Genomic DNA, 17719 nt, shown 5'->3' on the forward strand with positions numbered 1-17719 from the left:
ACTGGACACAGCACTCGAGCTGGGGCCTCACCAGTGCCCAGTACAGGGGGACGGTCACTTCTCTAGTCCTGCTGGCCACACTGTTCCTGATACAGGTCAGAACGCTGTTAGTCCAACCTGGCCTTGTGCCCCGGGATTCTGGGTTTGTTGGGTTGGAGTTTGGGGTGGATTTTGGGTTTTTTGATTTGGCTTTTGGATTGGATGTTGAGTTTCCTGGACTGGATTCTTTTTGTTGGATCTTTCCTGTTGGATTTTTGGGGTTGTTTTTTTTATTTATTTAAGTTGTTTTTTGGGGTTCACGTTTTGGGGTTGGATTTTGGGTTTAATTATGGGTTGGTTGGTTGGAATTTTGGGGTTTGATTTTTACCCCTTGGTGGGCGTGTCAGGCAGCCATTGTGACATGATGGTGGCAGGGCCAGCGCTGAGTGTCTGGCGGTGGTGGCATGGCAACCGCTGATGTGCTGCCCGCAGTGGTGGGGCTGCCATCGGCAGGGACATGTTCAAGCAGGTCAGGTTCCTCCAACGCCATACAACCTGGCCTTGAGCCCTGGGATTTTGGGTCGTTTAGGTTGGATTTGCGGTTTTTTGCGGTTTTTTTTAGGGTTGGATTTTTTATGTTGGATATTTTGGTTGAGTTTTCCATTGAGTATTTGGGGTTTTTGGGGTTGGATTTTTTAGATTGGATTTTTTATGTTTTTTTTTGTTGTTGTTGTTGTATTTTGAGTTGGATTTGGGGTTTTTCGGGTTGGATTTTTAAGGTTATATTTTTTCTGTTAACCGAGCTGAATTTCGGGTTGGATTTTGGGTTGGGTTTTTCATTTTTTTCGGGTTGGATTTTTTGGGTTAGAAATTTTGGGTTGGATTTTTTCGGATTGGATTTTTTGGGGTCGATTGTTGTTTTTTTTCAGTTAGATGTTGGGTCATATTTTGGGTTTTTGGGGTTTGATTTTTCGGGTTAGAAATTTCAAGTGGGTTGGGTTGAATTTAATGTTGGGTTTTTTGGGGTTGGATTTTTCTGGGTTCAGGTTTTGGATTTTTTTGGGTTTGAATTTTTGCGTTGGATTTTGGGTTGGATTTTTGATTGTATTTCTTGGGTTGGATTTTTGGGGTTAGATTTTCACCCCTGCACGGGCGTGTCAGGCAGCCATTGTGACATGAGGGCGGCAGGGCCAGCGCTGAGTGTCTGGCGGTGGTGGCATGGCAACCGCTGATGTGCTGCCCGCAGTGGTGGGGCTGCCATCGGCAGGGACATGTTCAAGCAGGTCAGGTTCCTCCAACGCCGTCCAAGCTGGCCTTGAGCCCTGGGATTTTGGGTGGGTTGGGTTGGATGTTGGGGTGGATTTTGTTTTGTTGGGTTGGATTTTGGATTAGATTTTGGATTTTTTTGGGTTGGATGTTTGGGCTTGGGTTTTTTGGGCTTGGATATTTTGGGGTGGATTTGGGGTTTTTTTCAGTTAGATTTTGGGTTGGATTTTTGGGGTTGGACTTTTTGGGGTTAGATTTTTGCAGTTGTTTGGGTTGAATTTTGGGTTGCGTTTTTTGGGGATTGGGTTGTTTGGAGTTGGGTTTTGGACTTTTTTGGGTTTGATTTTTTGGGTTGGATTTTGGGGTTGGGTTTTTTGGGTTTGATTTTTACCCCTGCATGGGTGTGTCAGGCAGCCATTGTGACATGACAGTGACAGGGGCAGCGCTGATTGTCTGGCGGTGGTGGCATGGCAACCGCTGATGTGCTGCCCGCAGTGGTGGGGCTGCCATCGGCAGGGACATGTTCAAGCAGGTCAGGTTCCTCCAACGCCGTCCAAGCTGGCCTTGAGCCCTGGGATTTTGGGTCGGTTGGGTTTGAAGTTGGAGTGGGTTTTTTATTAATGGTTCGATTTTGGCTTGGATTTTGGAATGTTTGGGCTTTACTTTTTTTGGCTTGGATTTTTTGGGCTTGGATTTTTTGAGGTGGATTTTATGTTTTTTGAGTGATATTTTGGGTTGGATTTTGGGTTTTTCAGGTTGGATTTTTGGGGTTTGGTTTTTGGGGTTGATTTTTTGGATTGGATTTTTTGGATTGCATTTTTTGGGTTGGTTGGGTTGAATTTTGGGTTGGGTTTTTTTGTTTGGGTTTTTTGGGATTGGGTTTTTTTGGGGTTCGGTTTATGTTTTTTTGATTAGATTTTGGGTTTTGGGGACTGGATTTTTGGGGTTGGGCTTTTTGAACCCTGGGATTTCTAGTTGTTTGGAGTGGATTTTGGGGTGTTTTGGGTTGGTTTTTTTTGTGTTGGGGGTTTTTGTTGTTGGGTTTTTCTTTTTGGGCTAGATTTGTTGGGGTTGGATTTTTGGACTGGGCTGTCCCCAGGGCCCTGCATCCCCCATGCGTTTAAACTTGCCTGTCTGATACCAACCAAATCCCTTTGATTTGGCTGAAAATAAAAGTATTCCAGTGCTTGACAAACCTTTCAGTGAAGAAATGTTTTTCCTACTATCCAATCTAAACCTTCCCTGCCACAACTCCTGGCCATTTCCTCTTGTCATGTAACTCGTTACTTGGGAGAAGACACCAACAGCCACCTCACCACTTCCAAGCCTGTAGTGCTGCATTGGGTTTTCGTGACCCAAGTGTAGGACCTGGCACTTGGCTTTGTTGAACCTCAGACCACTGGCCTCTGCCCATCGATCCAGCCTGTCCAGATCCCTCTGCAAAGCCTTTCTACCCTCAAGCAGGTCGACACTGCCAACCAACTTGGTGTCGTCTGCAAACTTATTGAGGGTGCACTCGATCCCCTCATCCAGATCATTGATAAAGACATTAAAAGGAGCTGGCCCCAGTTGTAGGCCCTGGGGAAAACCACTTGTGACCAGCTGCCGCCTGCATTAAACTTTGTTCACCACCACTTTGGCCACTCTTTGGCTCAGCCATCCAGCCAGGTTTTCACCTGGCATAGAGTACTCCCGTCCAAGCCACGGGCAGCCAGTTTCTCGGGGAGAATGCTTTGGGAAATGCTGTCAAAGGCGTTTCTAAAGTCCAGGTAAAGAACATCCACAGCCTTTCCCTCATCCACTAAGTGGGTCACCTTCTCATAGAAGGAGATCAGGTTTGTCAAGCAGGACCTGACTTTCATGAACCCATGCTGACTGGGCCTGATCACCTGGTTGTCCTCATGTGCCACATGATGGCACTCAGGATGATCTGTTCCATGAGCTTCCCCACACCGAGGTCAGACTGACAGGGCGGTAGTTCCCAGGATCCTCCTCCTGGCCGTTTATGTTGATGGGCGTCACCTTTACTAACCTCCACTTAACTGGCACCTCCCCGCTTTGCCAGGACTGCTGATAAATGATGGAAAGCGGCTTGGTGAGCATCTCCGACAGCTCCCTCAGTACCTGTGGGTGGAACCCATCTGGCCCCATAGATTTGTGTATGTCTAAGTGCTGTAGCAGGTCCCTCACTATTGCCTTTGGATTATGGGGGCTTCATGCTGCTCCCCATCCCTGTCTTCCCGCTCAGGGGCTGAGTACCCAGAGAACTGCTGGTCTTACTAGTAAAGACGGAGGCAAAGAAGGTATTAAGTACCTCAGCCTTTTCCTCATCCTTTGTCACTATGTTTTCCGCCATATCCAATAAAGGATGGGGATTCTCCTTAGCTCTCTTTGTGTTTCTAATGTAATCATAGAAACATGTTTTAGTGTCTGTTATGACATTAGCCAGACAAAGACCTAGTTGGGCATTGGCCTTTCTAATTTTTTCCCTGCATAACCTCACAACATTCTTGTAGTTCTCCTGAGTTGCCTCCCTCTTCTTCAAAATGTCATAATCTCCTTTTTTCCCCTGAGTTTGAGACAAAGCTCTCTGTTCGGCCAGGCCAGTCTTCTTCCCCACCAGCTTGTGTTTAGGCACATGGGGATGGCCTGATCCTGCGCCTTTAAAAGTTCCTTCTTGCAAAACGTCCTGCCTTCCTGGACTTCTTTTGCCCTTCAGGACTGCCTCCCAGGGGACTCTGTCAACCAGGCCTCTCAAAAGGGCAAACTAAGATAACCAGGTCCAAAGCCCAGAGAGTTATTGCTATTAGGCACCTCCTGATGGTGGAGGGAGGGGAAGCCCAAAAGAAGGAACTCCGTGACACTGGTATGATTCAATAGTTTGCATCCAAACTGCAGTGAGTAATGTCAGATGGTCAGTGGAGGAAACAATGCTTCAGGAGGTTAAAAGAAGATGAGACAGAGTGAAAGAGTGTAGAAGGACGAGAAAAGAGGTTCATGGGGACATTCACGCAGAGGCTGGAAGGAAAACAGAATGGAGAGGAAAATCATCTGAGAGCAAGAAGACATCCTTTGATGTACAAAGAACAAAGTTATTAGGGGAGTTAGAGTAGGACTTCACTAGAAACAGTAGGTAAGTTATTGCATTTGTGCTCTTTACCCAAGAGTCTCTTTACAGTAAATGGAGACCACAATTGGTGTTTCTCAAGCTAGTCTTTTTCCTCTAGTTCTTCCTCTAGTCTTATTTAAATACATCATTTAGGATACGCTAAAAGGAATTCTATTGGAAGAGAAAACACCTCAGAAAGTGGAGAAAGTGGCATGGAGAGGGTGACAAATGAGGAGACGTGGGAAGTAAAGGTAAGCAAGACAGGGAGGAGGGAAAGGTCCTCAGTCACTGACCACTTTCTCGCTGAAAACCAGTTTTGGTAAATCATTCTGGCTGTGAGGGGGAAAAACAAAAGAAGATTTAAAAAGCAACAGAAAAGAGGGGAAGAACCCAAAGGAAAAAGCTATGGGCTTGCTTCTTTCAGGAAGGGGGAGAATAAGCCCATACATCAGCACAGGCTGGGACCTGACGGGCTGAGCAGAGACTCTGAGGAGAAGGGCCTGGGCACCACGAGGGATGCCCTACGAGCCCGTAGAGTAGGGACACTATGAACAAGTCCAGCTGCATATGGGGCTGCATTAGGAGGAGCGTGGGCCACCCAGAGAACCTGAGTTCTCATCCCCCTCAACTCAGCACCGGTGTGGCCCCACACACGTGGCTGCGTCCCAGTGTGTTGCTCCCCATTTCTGAGAAGTAGTGATGAACTAGAGAGTGCTGAGTGGAGGTCTGCCAAGGTGGGGTTCGGGACCTCGTGCACGTGACCTGCGTGGGGTGGCTGAGGGACCTGCAGTTCCTTGGCCCAGCACTGTGGGGGCTCCAGGCAGTATTGCAGTAACCTGAGAGTGCTTGAAGGCTGCTTTCAGAGATGATGGGCCTTTCCTTTCTCGTAAGGTACAGCATGAGAAAGAAATAGCGATGCAACGTGCAGCTGGGGAGGTCCAGACTGCACATGAGGAAGAAGAAATGTCACTCCAAGGGCAGTGCTGTGGTGTAACAAGTCACCCAGAGGGAGACGGGATCAGCCCACGGCTTTGTGTTTCAAGGAACAGCCAGGGAGGACGGAGAGACATCAGTAAAGGAAGGAAGATGCTGAGGTGAGAGCAAGGTGTGGTAGCAGGGTGGAGGTCTACAGCCTGCAGAGAGAGAGGTGCAGGTGTGGGACACTGTAGGACAGCCTGTGGTGGAGCTGATAGAGGGATGAAGAAAGCCTGAAACGCACCAACAGGGATGAGCTCTTTCTGCCCTCGGCTGTTGTCTCTGCCACCGATGCCTGTGAGGAAGCACTTTATCCTGACAGCATTAGTGTCTCATTGCCTCCCCTTCCCCACCCAAGAGCCTGGGAGCTGTTGTTCCATAGTCCTGCCATTGACATTGAGCATCCCCACATCTCACTGCCCCAGGAAGAGCCCTGAGTTACTTTTGAGGGACAGATCTCCTTTCCAAGGGCTGGGCGTCACGGCTTGGCCCTTTGGCTGAATGGAACCCATCCAGGTTTACTCCGAATGTGTTCCACCTGGACATTCCCTTTGCCTATCTGTCATCTCTGCCTCCAGTTGACTGCTCTAACCAGCCACTGGGGAGGCTTTGTCAGTAATGGTCCTCAGTGGGACCCATTGACGCTCCAGGGAACTTTGGGTTGTGAATCTGACATTAAAAGGCCTCGGGCTGGTCCTCTGCTGCTGAGCTGGGCTGGGCTCCTGGCATGGAGGGAGCTGATGGCAAGCGGGCAGCGCTGCAGAGAGACAGCTCTGCCCAGGAGCAGCTCCTCTGCCAAGCGCAGCAGGGCTGAGGGCACTGCCTGCAGGCAGCGAGGGCAGAGGAGGGAGGCAGAAAAAGGTTTAAAGGCAGTCTGGGGTGGGAGGATGCTGAGTGCTCAAGAGAGGAGAAATCTTTGCAGTCCTTGACACAGTAAGTCTGTGGGTGCAGGGCAATGCAGCTGCAGTTCGTGAAGGGATCTCCTAAAGCTGGCATAACCCACAGCCTGTGGGCTCTCTCTCTTCTACAGAGGAGGAGGACGTGCTCAGAGCAGGGCTTCCCTGCTGCACCATCAGAGGGACAGGGCATGAGAGGGACAGGGGCGGCTGCAGGGGTGTGAAGGTGGGTGTGCAGCCAGGGGTGGCCACGGTTGTCCCTCAGAGCAGGGTCCCTGTGCTGCAGGGATCTGTTTGCCGGGGCAGGGACTCTGCCGCCTGCCAGGGTCAGCTCTCAGCCTGCCCGGGGAGCTCCTCATGGCACTGCGGGGAGACGCTGTGGGTAAGAGGAGTGACCTCTGCCAGGGCAGGGTCCTTCTTTTGTGAGAAGGTGCTGCATGGGCCAGGGCAGCTCACAGCTCCACATCACACCAGGACATTGGCAGAGGCAGCATTTCAAGAGCAATGGTCAAGGCAGTGCCTATCCTGGAGCTGAAGATCTTTCCAGGATTTGTGATCTCAGCTGGCTTCTAAGGGAAAGGAGAAAGGGGCTCTAAAGTTTAAGACTGAGCCTCCTGACCTGTTGCACTGAGGGATCAGCAGATCTGCCAAAAGCCTCGTAAGTGCCTTCCCCCACTCCTCTACCTACAGACAGCACCGGCATCACCTTTGCTTGCGGGATCAGTGCTTATCTGAACTACTCCTTAGGACCTGCTGACAGGGAGATGCCTCTGAGCAGTGCCCTTCTGCCAGGAGGTGCCTGCAGGGCAGAGCTGAGCACAGAGCGGGTGGGATGGGGTCTGTGAGCACTGGCAGGGAGGAGACTTGGAGACAGAGAAACAGCTCCCAGCAGGGACAACTCCAGGCAGCAGAGAGCCAGGCCACCCCTCTGCATCACTCTCTGCTCAGCTGCACAGGGAGAGAGGGAAGAGTTTGGAGAAATGGACTTTGAAACTGGACTCTTCTGAGCTCAGAAAACTCCTGTTTCTTCTTCAAGAAGGTTTCTAGTGAGAACATCCTCTAACAGAGAGACGTGTAAGCAGAGGGCACCTGTGTGGTGACCAGCAGGTCACTCATGGGCAGACCGGCTCTCCTGACTCTGCATTAGGGCACAGGGAGCCCATTTATCGCTCAGGGCTCACCAGTGGTCAGGCTGAGAGCAATGGGAAAGATGAGGATTTCTGCCCCTTCAGAGCAAGTGCCCTCACTCAGCAGCAAAAACCTGAGCTGACAAAAAAGATGAGTGGAGCTCCCTCAGAGAAAGAGAAATGATTCTGAGGGGATGTTGGGGGAAATAGCTTAGGCTTGACTCAAGAAGTCAGCTGTAACTTGTCAATGTCTTCTCCTCTTTCAATGGTCAGCCATGCCCAGAGGCAGCAAATGTCCAACAGCAGCTCCATCACCCAGTTCCTCCTCCTGGCATTCGCAGACACACGGGAGCTGCAGCTCTTGCACTTCGGGCTCTTCCTGGGCATCTACCTGGCTGCCCTCCTGGGCAACGGCCTCATCATCACCACTGTAGCCTGTGACCACCGCCTCCACACCCCCATGTACTTCTTCCTCCTCAACCTCTCCCTCCTCGACCTGGGCTCCATCTCCACCACTGTCCCAAAATCTATGGCCAATTCCCTGTGGGACACCAGGGCCATCTGCTATGGAGGATGTGCTGCCCAAGTCTTTCTGTTTGTCTTTTTCATTTCAGCAGAGTATTTTCTTCTCACTGTCATGTCCTATGACCGCTACGTTGCCATCTGCAAACCCCTGCACTACGGGACCCTCCTGGGCAGCAGAGCTTGTGTCCACATGGCAGCAGCTGCCTGGGGCAGTGGGTTTCTCCATACTCTCCTGCACACGGCCAATACATTTTCCCTACCCCTCTGCCAGGGCAATGCCCAGGACCAGTTCTTCTGTGAAATCCCCCAGATCCTCAAGCTCTCCTGCACAGACTACTACTTAAGGGAAGCTGGGCTTCTTGTGGTCAGTGCCTGTTTAGGCTTTGGTTGTTTTGTGTTCATCGTGCTGTCCTATGTGCAGATCTTCAGGGCTGTGCTGAGGATCCCCTCTGAGCAGGGACGGCACAAAGCCTTTTCCACGTGCCTCCCTCACCTGGCCGTGGTCTCCCTGTTTGTCAGCACTGCCGTGTTTGCCTACCTCAAGCCCCCCTCCATCTCCTCACCATCTCTGGATCTGGTGGTGGCAGTTCTGTACTCGGTGGTGCCTCCAGCCGTGAACCCCCTCATTTACAGCATGAGGAATAAGGACCTCAAGGATGCAGTGTGGAAACTGATATCTGGATGGTTTCAGAAGCATTGAGCTGCTTGTTTTCTTCTGAAAATCACTCCTAATGGAACTCATTGCAGGTTGGTTTTGGTTGTGAGTTTCTGGGGGGTTTTTTGGTTTGTTTTTCTTTTTTTTTTTATTATAATATTGTCCACAAAAAAATGTCATTATGTTATGCCATTTCCAATTATGTATCTATTCACCTTCTGTGTGGTGTGACCCACAGGCTGTGTGAAGGAGGAGACATGCTCTCTCTGTGTCTTAAGAAAATAAAGAACCTTCAATGAATTGTTTGATCCTTCCTTTGAGACCTTCTCTTGAGCTGCAGGGGCAGATCCTGTGTGCAGAGGTGGAGGGGAAAAGAGTCCCGGCACCGGAGCACTGACAAGGAGCACCAGCGCTTGGTCTTCCCAGAGCTGCTCACTTTCCACTTCAGCGCTCCCCTTCTTAGCTGGTCTCTTGGTATAAGGCCTGAGTGCTCTTGAAGCTTGGCGGCAGTTTTGCGGTGTGGTGGTCCTGTAGCTGCAGGCAGGGACAGGGAATGAGCACTTCTGTGACAGAGCTGGCCTCCAAAAGAGCATTTCCATCATACCAGGGGATCTCCTCAGGGCAGTGCCTGAAGGCTCAGGTCTCTTGCCAAAATGGCTCTCACGCGCACAGCCAGTAATTTGCATAGGAGAAAAAACATCAGTGAAGAGTGAAAGCGAGCGAGTGTGCAGGGTGGGAGCACACAGCAGTGTCCTTGCACAGCCAGGCTCCTGGGAGGGACAGGAAGGTCCAGCAGAGCAGGGTCTGGTCTGTGCCTTTGTTCACTGGACACCCTGGGGATGCTTCCCCAGGGCAATCGTCACAGACCAGCCAAGAACCACCACCATTTCCAGCACTGGCCGCTCACCCTTGCTCGGAGACGTTGCTTCTCCTTCCACATAGGGACGCGGAGTGACTTGCTCAGAACTCCATGTTTGCATCGTACAGACGAGGCGTAAGCATGCCCATCGTGCGGGGGTGGTGGGATGAACCTGAGTGAGCACAAATGCCATCAGCTGTTCCTAGAGGTGCCTTGAGGGCCTGTGAGACAGCGTCTGGAGGTCAGTTCACGTAGACAGTGTCCTGGTTTGAGGTAAAACAGAACTGACCTTCTTTTTAGGAACTTTACTTTTCAGTTAAGCCTCTTCTAACTCTCTGAAGTTCATGGCATAATGTTATGACCATAGTCCGCTTCCAGAGTGGTAAGGGCTTGTTTATAATTAATACCAAGGAATGGTGTGCAGAGGGGCTCCTGCTTGTGGCCATTAGGCACGGACTCCGTTTCGGTGTACAAACGAAATCGCTTTATTTTAGGCAACAGCCTCCTTAAATACCTTCTGCTACAGAGCTAGCAATTTCCCACTGCTACATCCTTATCGTGTGATTACCCAGCACATACCACACATGGTGTAAACAAAGACAAACTATTCATCTTCAGCAACGCGGCCCGCCGGCAGCACTCTCTCCTTTTCTTCCCCTTACCATGGCCCAGGTGCTGTGCAGCTAGGGCTTGTTTACTTATCCCGCGGTTCGCCGCCAGTGAGAGCCATGAGAACTCCAGGGCTCGTTCCAGGTGCCGTGTCCGCAGGTTCTTCGGCATCCACACCTGCTCATCCTTATTGCTGTCACAGCCAAGCTCAGCTCACTGTGTTATTTGCCCCGTTGGAGGGGGGGAAGCGGAGAAGCGTAGAGGGGCGGCACCTGCGGGGAGGAGGGGACAGGATCCCAAACTGACCAAGGGGGTATTCCATCCCACCTGCCCCACGCTCAGTGTAAAAGCTGAGGGATCAAAGGGTCAGGCTCTTTCTTCAATGTCCAGTGTCCCAGGAGGACTCCTCTGGCTGTTGGTCTGCCTTTGTTCCCGATCTGTGCATTCCTGAATCCAGCCCCTGAGTTCAGTCCCCTTCCGTCACTGACTCCAGTCTGGGGCTTTCCCAGTGCCTGCCGGTGACACGATCGTCATCCTGGGAGCTTGACATGGTTTTGTATATATTGTATATATTCCATTATTTTCTTATTAATATTTGTCACGGATGGAGCAATGCACTTCACTCATAGAGAGAAGCAGCAATGCATTTATTGACCTAAAACAGGGATTTAACAGTTTGATGGTAAATGTGACAGCGTTTTAAGATAACACTTGGTTATTTACTGCACAGAGGACAGAGCTGTCAGGAAGACCCTCCCGTTGAGTCACGAGGTTCCGAGAGGACCCCCTTGCTTTCTAAACTCCTTCTCAGAGAGGAGTCCAGGGGCGGCTGGATCCAGTCTTAGTCCCAGACTCCTCAATGGTTTATGCCTAAAGGATTATGAATGCGCAATCAGTCCTTTATATCACTTAGCTAAGATTTCAAAGGTTACATGCTATCAGTCACTTACCGAGGATCTGTTGTGGCACGGAATCTCTCAATCTCAAGAAGTAAACATAGCCTTGAGCGGGCGTCCCTGCTCAAGGGGAGATCCTGGTGTGCAGCCCACTCAAAGTGGGATGTTCCCTACTTATGGGGGTAAGATGATTGACCCATACTCATATTTGCATATTGACCACCGTGCCAGTATTGCTCAAGTTAGCCCTTGGCTATTGTGGTGTTGTCTGTCTCACCAAAACCACGTTCAACCCGGTGCAGCCACCATGACTACATGCACCCATTGTGACCACCACTTGGGCAGGGTTACAGGAGATAAAGGTCAGGTTTGTGCCTGGGGAGGGGAGCACACCGTCACAATATTATTATTAGCTTTTCTTATTATTAGAGTATTATGTTGGTTTAGTTTCTCTTCAACTCATACGTCTCTCTCTCTCGTTTTCTCTCCTCTCCTCTGAAGGGAGATGCTCTCCCTCCTCTGAAAGGGAGAGAGGTAAAAGGGAACATCTGTCATTTGGTTTAGTGGCCAGTCCAGCCCAAACCATGACACTGGGGAAGACGGCAGAGTTACTAAAGGCTGCCTTTGTTTCAGTCTTTACTGCTAAGGCTGGCCCTAAGGAATTGCAGACCCTGGAGGTAAGAGAGAGAGCCTGGACAAAGGAAGACTTTCCCTCGGTAGAGGAGGATCGCGTTAGAGATCATTTTGGCAAACTCGACACGCACAAATCCATGGACCCTAATGGGATGCACCCAAGAGTGCTGAAGGGAACTGGCAGATGTTATTGCGAAGCCGCTCTCCATCACCTTTGAAAGGTCCTGGAGAGCAGGAGAGGCGCCTGAGGACTGGAGGAAAGCCAATGTCATGCCAGTCTTCAAAAAGGGCAAGAAACAAGGCCCGGGAAAGTACAGGCCAGTCAGTCCCTGCTCCATGCCTAGGGATGTGAGGGAACAGCTCATTCTGGATGTCATCTCTAAGCACGTAGAGGAACGGAAGGTTATGGGGAGTGGTGAACATGGATTCATATAAGGGACGACTAGTCATTTCTCCTAAACAAAGCAGCCTGAAGAGACTTTTCATGTCTCAAACACTCGCAGTACCAGGCCTATTGTCACGGAACTGATAAGGCCAACACCTGCTTATCTCTTGTGCGACTCATGAGAAAGAAAACTGGCGCCTGGACGACCAGTTTTAAAGAAACACAACAGCCCTGTTTTCTCTCCCGTGAAGGACGAGCTGTTTCTCCACAAAAGACACTATGCCCGGTGTTGACCTTTGCCTCATTATGCGTGAAATGATTATTAAAGTTCACACCCCTGCATATGCTAATGAAGATTATCGAGATCATGCTAAACGTATATGACTGTAGCTCTCATCTCCCCCCCAAATCATGCTGCGCGTCACCTGGCGGGCGGGGGCAGGGAACCTGAGACAAAACGGCCCCTAGGAGTGGGCGAACATAAAAGGGGGAAGAATTTCCCTGGAGAAAAGAAGAGTTTTGGCTGGTCAGACTTTTCCCTGAAGAGACCCTCAAGACACTTCTGCGACCCGCGCTGACTGGAGTAACGCTGGAGCCAGGACCGGTGATCTCTTTATCTCTCTCTCTCGATCTCTCCTTCTCTACTCCGTTGCTTCTTTCTTTATCTTTCTTTTTAGTTTCTTATTCCTTTCAGAGAATTAACACAAGGCATACCGTACTGCTTGCCATAAGTTGTTACATACCTAAGCAACTGTTGTGGACCTAGTTAAGACCTGGTTACTGACCTAATAAATGTTTGTATAGGGACCTTGAGATTTGTCTCACCTCAGTCCGCGCTGCTGAGGATTTGTGAATCTGAGTCCCTCACACACCCCTCTCTCTTCTGAGTGGGACGTGACAACCAAACAACCGCTGTCAGCATCAAGGTACTGGAGCAGCTCTTTAGTGTCATGAAATGCCTGTGGGCAGGGGGAAGGAAGCATTCCCAGGGACACTGCAGAGGGCAGAGAAGGGCTCTAGGCTATAGGTCAAGTGTCCTAAATCACCACCAATTTCACTGGTGCCACCTGCTCTGCATCCCCTGCTGCCCTCCTTGGAAGGACGCCTGGCAGAAAGTGTCCCTCAGCAGGTGTCAGACCACCAGGTCTCACCGTGAAGAACATGCACGTTCTCTCTCTACCCCTGCCAGAAGAGCCCTGGAGGTAAGAGCCCATCTGAAATGCGGGCACTCGGTCTGAATTGTACCAGTCTCCCATGGCAGAGCTGAGGGACCTTCCTCAGAAAAGGGCTAGAGAGAGCACAAGACCAGCTGCGTTAGTCAGGCACTAAGAGACAAAAACTTGCCCAGCAGACCCCCTCGTTCTGGGTCAAACGCTGTGGCAATGGAGAAAAGCCTCTGTGCAGCCGGGCAGCAGTGCGGCAGGCTCGGCGGGGCCCCGGCAGTGGCACGGTTCCCAAACCTCAGGCCATGTCTGATGAGCATCTGGAGATACCAAAGAAAGAGGCGCTGGCTTGTGTGCCAAGACGTGCACTGAAACCCAAATAAAGATCAGTTAACCGCTGGAAAAGCTCACCCTAATTCGCCCTGCTTATTAATGATCAAAGCCACGAGTTGCAGGGTGTTCTAAGGGCAACGGTTAGAGAACTGCAACCTGAGGTGGTGCTCCCAACTGCACCATGAATTGTCTGCTCAAGGTGCATCTGGATCTACGGGCTTGGAGTTGGACAAGAAATTAAAACCTTTTCCGCATTCTACCTGCCCGCACGTCAGCGTGCTCTCTGCCCTCCTCAGGCTCTGGTGCTCTTGGCTCCAGCTGCTTCTGCGCTTGCTGCAGAAGCACGTGCTCTTCTGTGGACTTCTCTGTGCCTTGGAGTCTGAGGACACTGATGTGGTATCCTCTGGGCAGGCGGGAGGAAAACAAATCCCTCCCAGATGACTTTCCATAGGTCAGTGGTACTCTTTCTCCCCAAAGGTACATGAAGACGCCTGCCTTTAGTCCCCCCGCCCAGTTCTCCAGCAGCAGTTCAGCTGGCCCATCGTGCCGCGGCCAAGGAGATGGCTGTGCCATGGAAGCGCTCAGCAAGGGGAAGAGCAAGGCCTTCCGAGGGTGGGGAGCGATGTCCCTGAGCAGGGCAGTGCTGCTCTGCTCAGAGCCCATCTCTCCCCGGCGCTGCCCGGGCCAGCACAGCCAGACACTGGTGGCCGTGGCCGGGGTGGCTGTGGGAGCCACAATGGCCTCTTGTGAGGCGCAGGGGGCACGCCCAGGGCGGGGGCCACAGCGGGCTCCAGGGCACAAGGAGTCGCTCCCACTCTAAGGGCTTTCCCACGCTGCTGGCAAACAAAGGGAACTCCATCCAAGCTAAGGCTCCTGGACAAGGCAGAGAGCTGCTGGCGGGAGCCACCTCGGAGCCAGGAGAGACACTCTGTGCCCGACCCTGCCAGCTGAGCAAAGGCCTTCCGAAAGGCAGCCCTTCGGCACCTCGGCTCTGCTGCCACCACCCCTCGGCACGGGATGATGTTCAGTCCTTCCGTCTGGTCCTGCGTACTGGGTCCGGGGCTCAGGCCAGACTTGGCGAGACTCTCCGGGATGAGGACAAGTGGGTAACAGCCTGGATTTCCTGCTCCCAACAGGCTGTGGGCAGGCAACCCTCAGCAGCACGGTGCTGACAGCCGTGCTGAAGGAAGACACAACGTCGGTGAGCCGAGGCCGCAGGTGAGCCCACCAGTGTCACCCAGACGGTCCCACCAAACCTGTTGGACTCCCCCAGGCCCCAGCGCCTCCGGTGCCACCGTCCATTTCTCTGCTTGGCCTGGGTCCCCAACCTCCTGTCCCAGGGCACAATGTCACACCCCAGGCCCGGCCTCCTCTAAGGCACCTACCCAGAACGGTCTGTTGCTCTAGGAGGCATGTCCGTGCCCAGCAGCTGCCAGGACTCCTGCCAGGCAGCTACCACACTCTCTTGGCCTCCTCTGCAGCAACCTGAAGGCCCAGGAGCAGCCCCAGGCTCTTCCAAGGCAGCTATCCGAGGAATTGTGGCCATGGTTAAGGCAGGTCCACGTATTCTAGCACCCCATGACTACTCCCAGGAAGCTCCCAAAGACTTTTGGCCTCCTCTGGAGACAACTGAAGTCCCGGGTGTCACCCCCAGACTCCTCCAAAGAAGCTCCTTGAGGAATGCTGTCGATGTCGGAGGCAGGTCCATGGCCGCTAGCTCCGCAGGACTCCTCCCCTGCATCGCTTCGTTCATCTTCCTCCCCTGCCCAGCAGCTGCTGGAAGCAGGGCTGTGACGCACGGCTGCGGGCTCTGCCCGCCCTTCCTGTCATAGCGGCAGCAAGGGCAGGTGGGGGATCCCGCGATTCAGGTATCCATGGAGGTGCAGCCACCAGCCGGAATGGCCCAAACCCCCCAGCGACCTGCAGCTGGGTCACCCTGGAGAAACACTCGTGACAGCTCCCCGTGACACAAAGTGCCAGGGACCCTTTCCACCTCCCCTGCGGGAGAGCGGCCTCTTGGCTGTGCTGGGGTGCTCGTGCCCTGGGGCAGGAGGTTTGTGACCCAGCCCAGGCAGAGGAATCCCTCTGTCTTCGGGACACAAGGAGCTCGGGAAAGAGACGAAGAAAAACACAAGAGAGAAGCTGCTAAAGGGTGTTGACTTTAGAAGTTGTTCACAGCAGTCCTTCCCCCGAACAGGGGAGAAGGGTTTTACAGTTCGCCATGGCTCTGAGATCAGCCCAACGTGGTGCTGGAAGCAGGGCCATCTGTGGGACCTTCCTTCAGGACCTTGACCCTCCATGGTGCCCTGGAAGGGATGCCCTGGAGGGCATGGTCCCCTCCAGGGACCTTTTGCATGGTGCCATGGAAAGGAACCTGCTTTCTTGGGCGAGAGAGGGCAACCAGACCACTGTGGGGACAGGGACGGGGCATCTGTGGGGACAGTAACAAGAACAGGGATGGGGACATGGCACCTGCCGGGACAGAGAGAAGGATGGGGACAGTGGCGGGGTCAGAACTCCCGTGGGCACACTGATCAGGACGTGACACCTACAGGGATGATGCTGGGGTGAGGGATCGGGTCAGGGATGGGGACAGGACCCTTGTGGGGACAGTGGAGAGTGAAAGCAGAGGATGGCCCATCACCTGTGTCACCTCCATGCAGTCCAGCCTGTCCCCAGTCCCCAGCTGCCCGTAGCATTTCCTCCCTTGCATGTAGACTCTCCCCTGGACATCCACCAGCCCCACGTGGTTGTACAGCACAGAGCAGGCCACCACTTTGGGCACAGGGTGACAGCGAGGTGACATCTCTTGGGACACCACCCAGGGTGTCAGGGACACCCACAGGAACCCCCCTGATCGCAATGGGCAGTGGCAGTGGGATGAGCATGGGACAGGCAGGGCATCCCGATGTTCGCACCTCTCCCATCTCTGCGGGACACCACAGGTAGTGTCAGGGGGAGTTTTTTGGGGTGAATTATGGGGATTTGGGGAGAATTTTTGACAGGTGCAGCCAGACAAGGGGAGGAGGGTCCCTGCCCGCCCTGCAGCTCCCTCCCTTGGCATTATTTGGGTGATTTGGAGTTATTTTGCTGTGGCAGTGAGGCAAAGCTGGGCTCCGGAGCTGAGCACGGTGAGACCTGACAACGGGTGGGATTGTCTTGAGGCTTTGCATGGAGCCCTGTCCCCGCTGTAGGGGATGCTGCTCGTGTTGAAGACAAGGGTGCTGCATCCTTTGTTGTTGCGTGTGTGCGTCCCGCCCCCAGCCCCCAGGGTCGTTCCTTCTCCCAGGGCCTCAGCGCTGCTTTCTGATGGGGCCATGCCCGGGTCCTACAGAGACCTGTCTGTCCTGGCTTCCCTGACAAAGGGTTGCTTCCACTGGGGAAGGGGACAGGGGAGTCACCCCCTGCCATTGCCTTCCCTGCTGGAGGTGGGTTAGCCTTGGGGGTGGCTCGGGGCCCTGCAGGGCTCAGGGGCTCTGACATGGGGCTCAGGGGGCCTTTTGTACCTCTTGGGCGCTGTTTCCCGGTGCCCCCTGGCTCCCTCCTCCTCCCACACAGGCACAGACCGGTTCTGCAGGAATGGCTTTTAATGGAAAAAAAAAAGTGTCATGAAACCTCTTCTAATGTAATACCCCACCACCCCCCAGCAGCTGCACCATTTCCCCCCCCAGTCTCCATCTCACCCTCGCTGTGGGTCTAATCTCACCCTCCCACCCCGGTGCTGGATGAGCGAGCCCTGCGCTTGCTGGGTGGCTTTGGCCAGGTCCTCTTCCGCTTCTTTCCCCGCTCTTTCAGCCGCCCCAGGCTGGGGTGGTGGCAGGTCCACCCTGCATCCCACTAGAGCTCCTGGGGACCCATCCTGATGGTGGTGAACTGCTCCAGGCTCAGGGCGATGTTGGAAGATTCAGGGACATTGCGGTTGGGGGTGAGCAGCTCTGCAGGCAGCGAGAGCAAGCCGTTGTTGGAGTGGGGGATGGCTCTGATGGTGCCACCAGCGTCCACAAGCATGGGCACGCTGCTGGGACCACCCTGGCCCACCAAGGAGCAATTCAGAAGCACCTCCTGGGGCAGTGCAATCTTACCTGCTGGGTCACCAAGGGCTTGGCTGTGGCATCAGCACAGTGGCTGAGCAGGACGTCGCTGCCTGGGGGGATGCTGCTGCCTGGGAGTGCCCCGGTGACGGTGGCCATGTCACAGAGGCTGAGCCGTGTGCTGGTAGCCAGGGAAGCACAGCGGCAGCACCGGGGGATGTGGGGCCACCCCTCTTCCCTCATGGCTGCAGGGTGCGAGGTGTTGGGGTTGGCCCTGG

At 53.2% G+C, this 17719-nt stretch overlaps 1 protein-coding gene across 1 annotated transcript; it reads left to right on the forward strand.

The window, feature by feature from the left end:
- Window positions 1-7617: 7617 nt before the first annotated feature.
- Window positions 7618-8577, forward strand: LOC134527066 (olfactory receptor 14C36-like). Its single transcript, XM_063359405.1, has one exon. It carries the CDS (start codon window positions 7618-7620, stop codon window positions 8575-8577), a length of 960 nt encoding a protein of 319 aa, XP_063215475.1.
- Window positions 8578-17719: the final 9142 nt, after the last annotated feature.

The sequence above is a fragment of the Chroicocephalus ridibundus genome, chromosome 25 (genome assembly GCF_963924245.1).
Source record: "Chroicocephalus ridibundus chromosome 25, bChrRid1.1, whole genome shotgun sequence".
NCBI classification, from domain to species: domain Eukaryota; kingdom Metazoa; phylum Chordata; class Aves; order Charadriiformes; family Laridae; genus Chroicocephalus; species Chroicocephalus ridibundus.

What these genes read in the sequence shown, in the direction of transcription:
- LOC134527066 (XM_063359405.1), top strand. Translation starts at nt 7,618, where the DNA reads ATGGTCAGCCATGCCCAGAGGCAGCAAATGTCCAACAGCAGCTCCATC.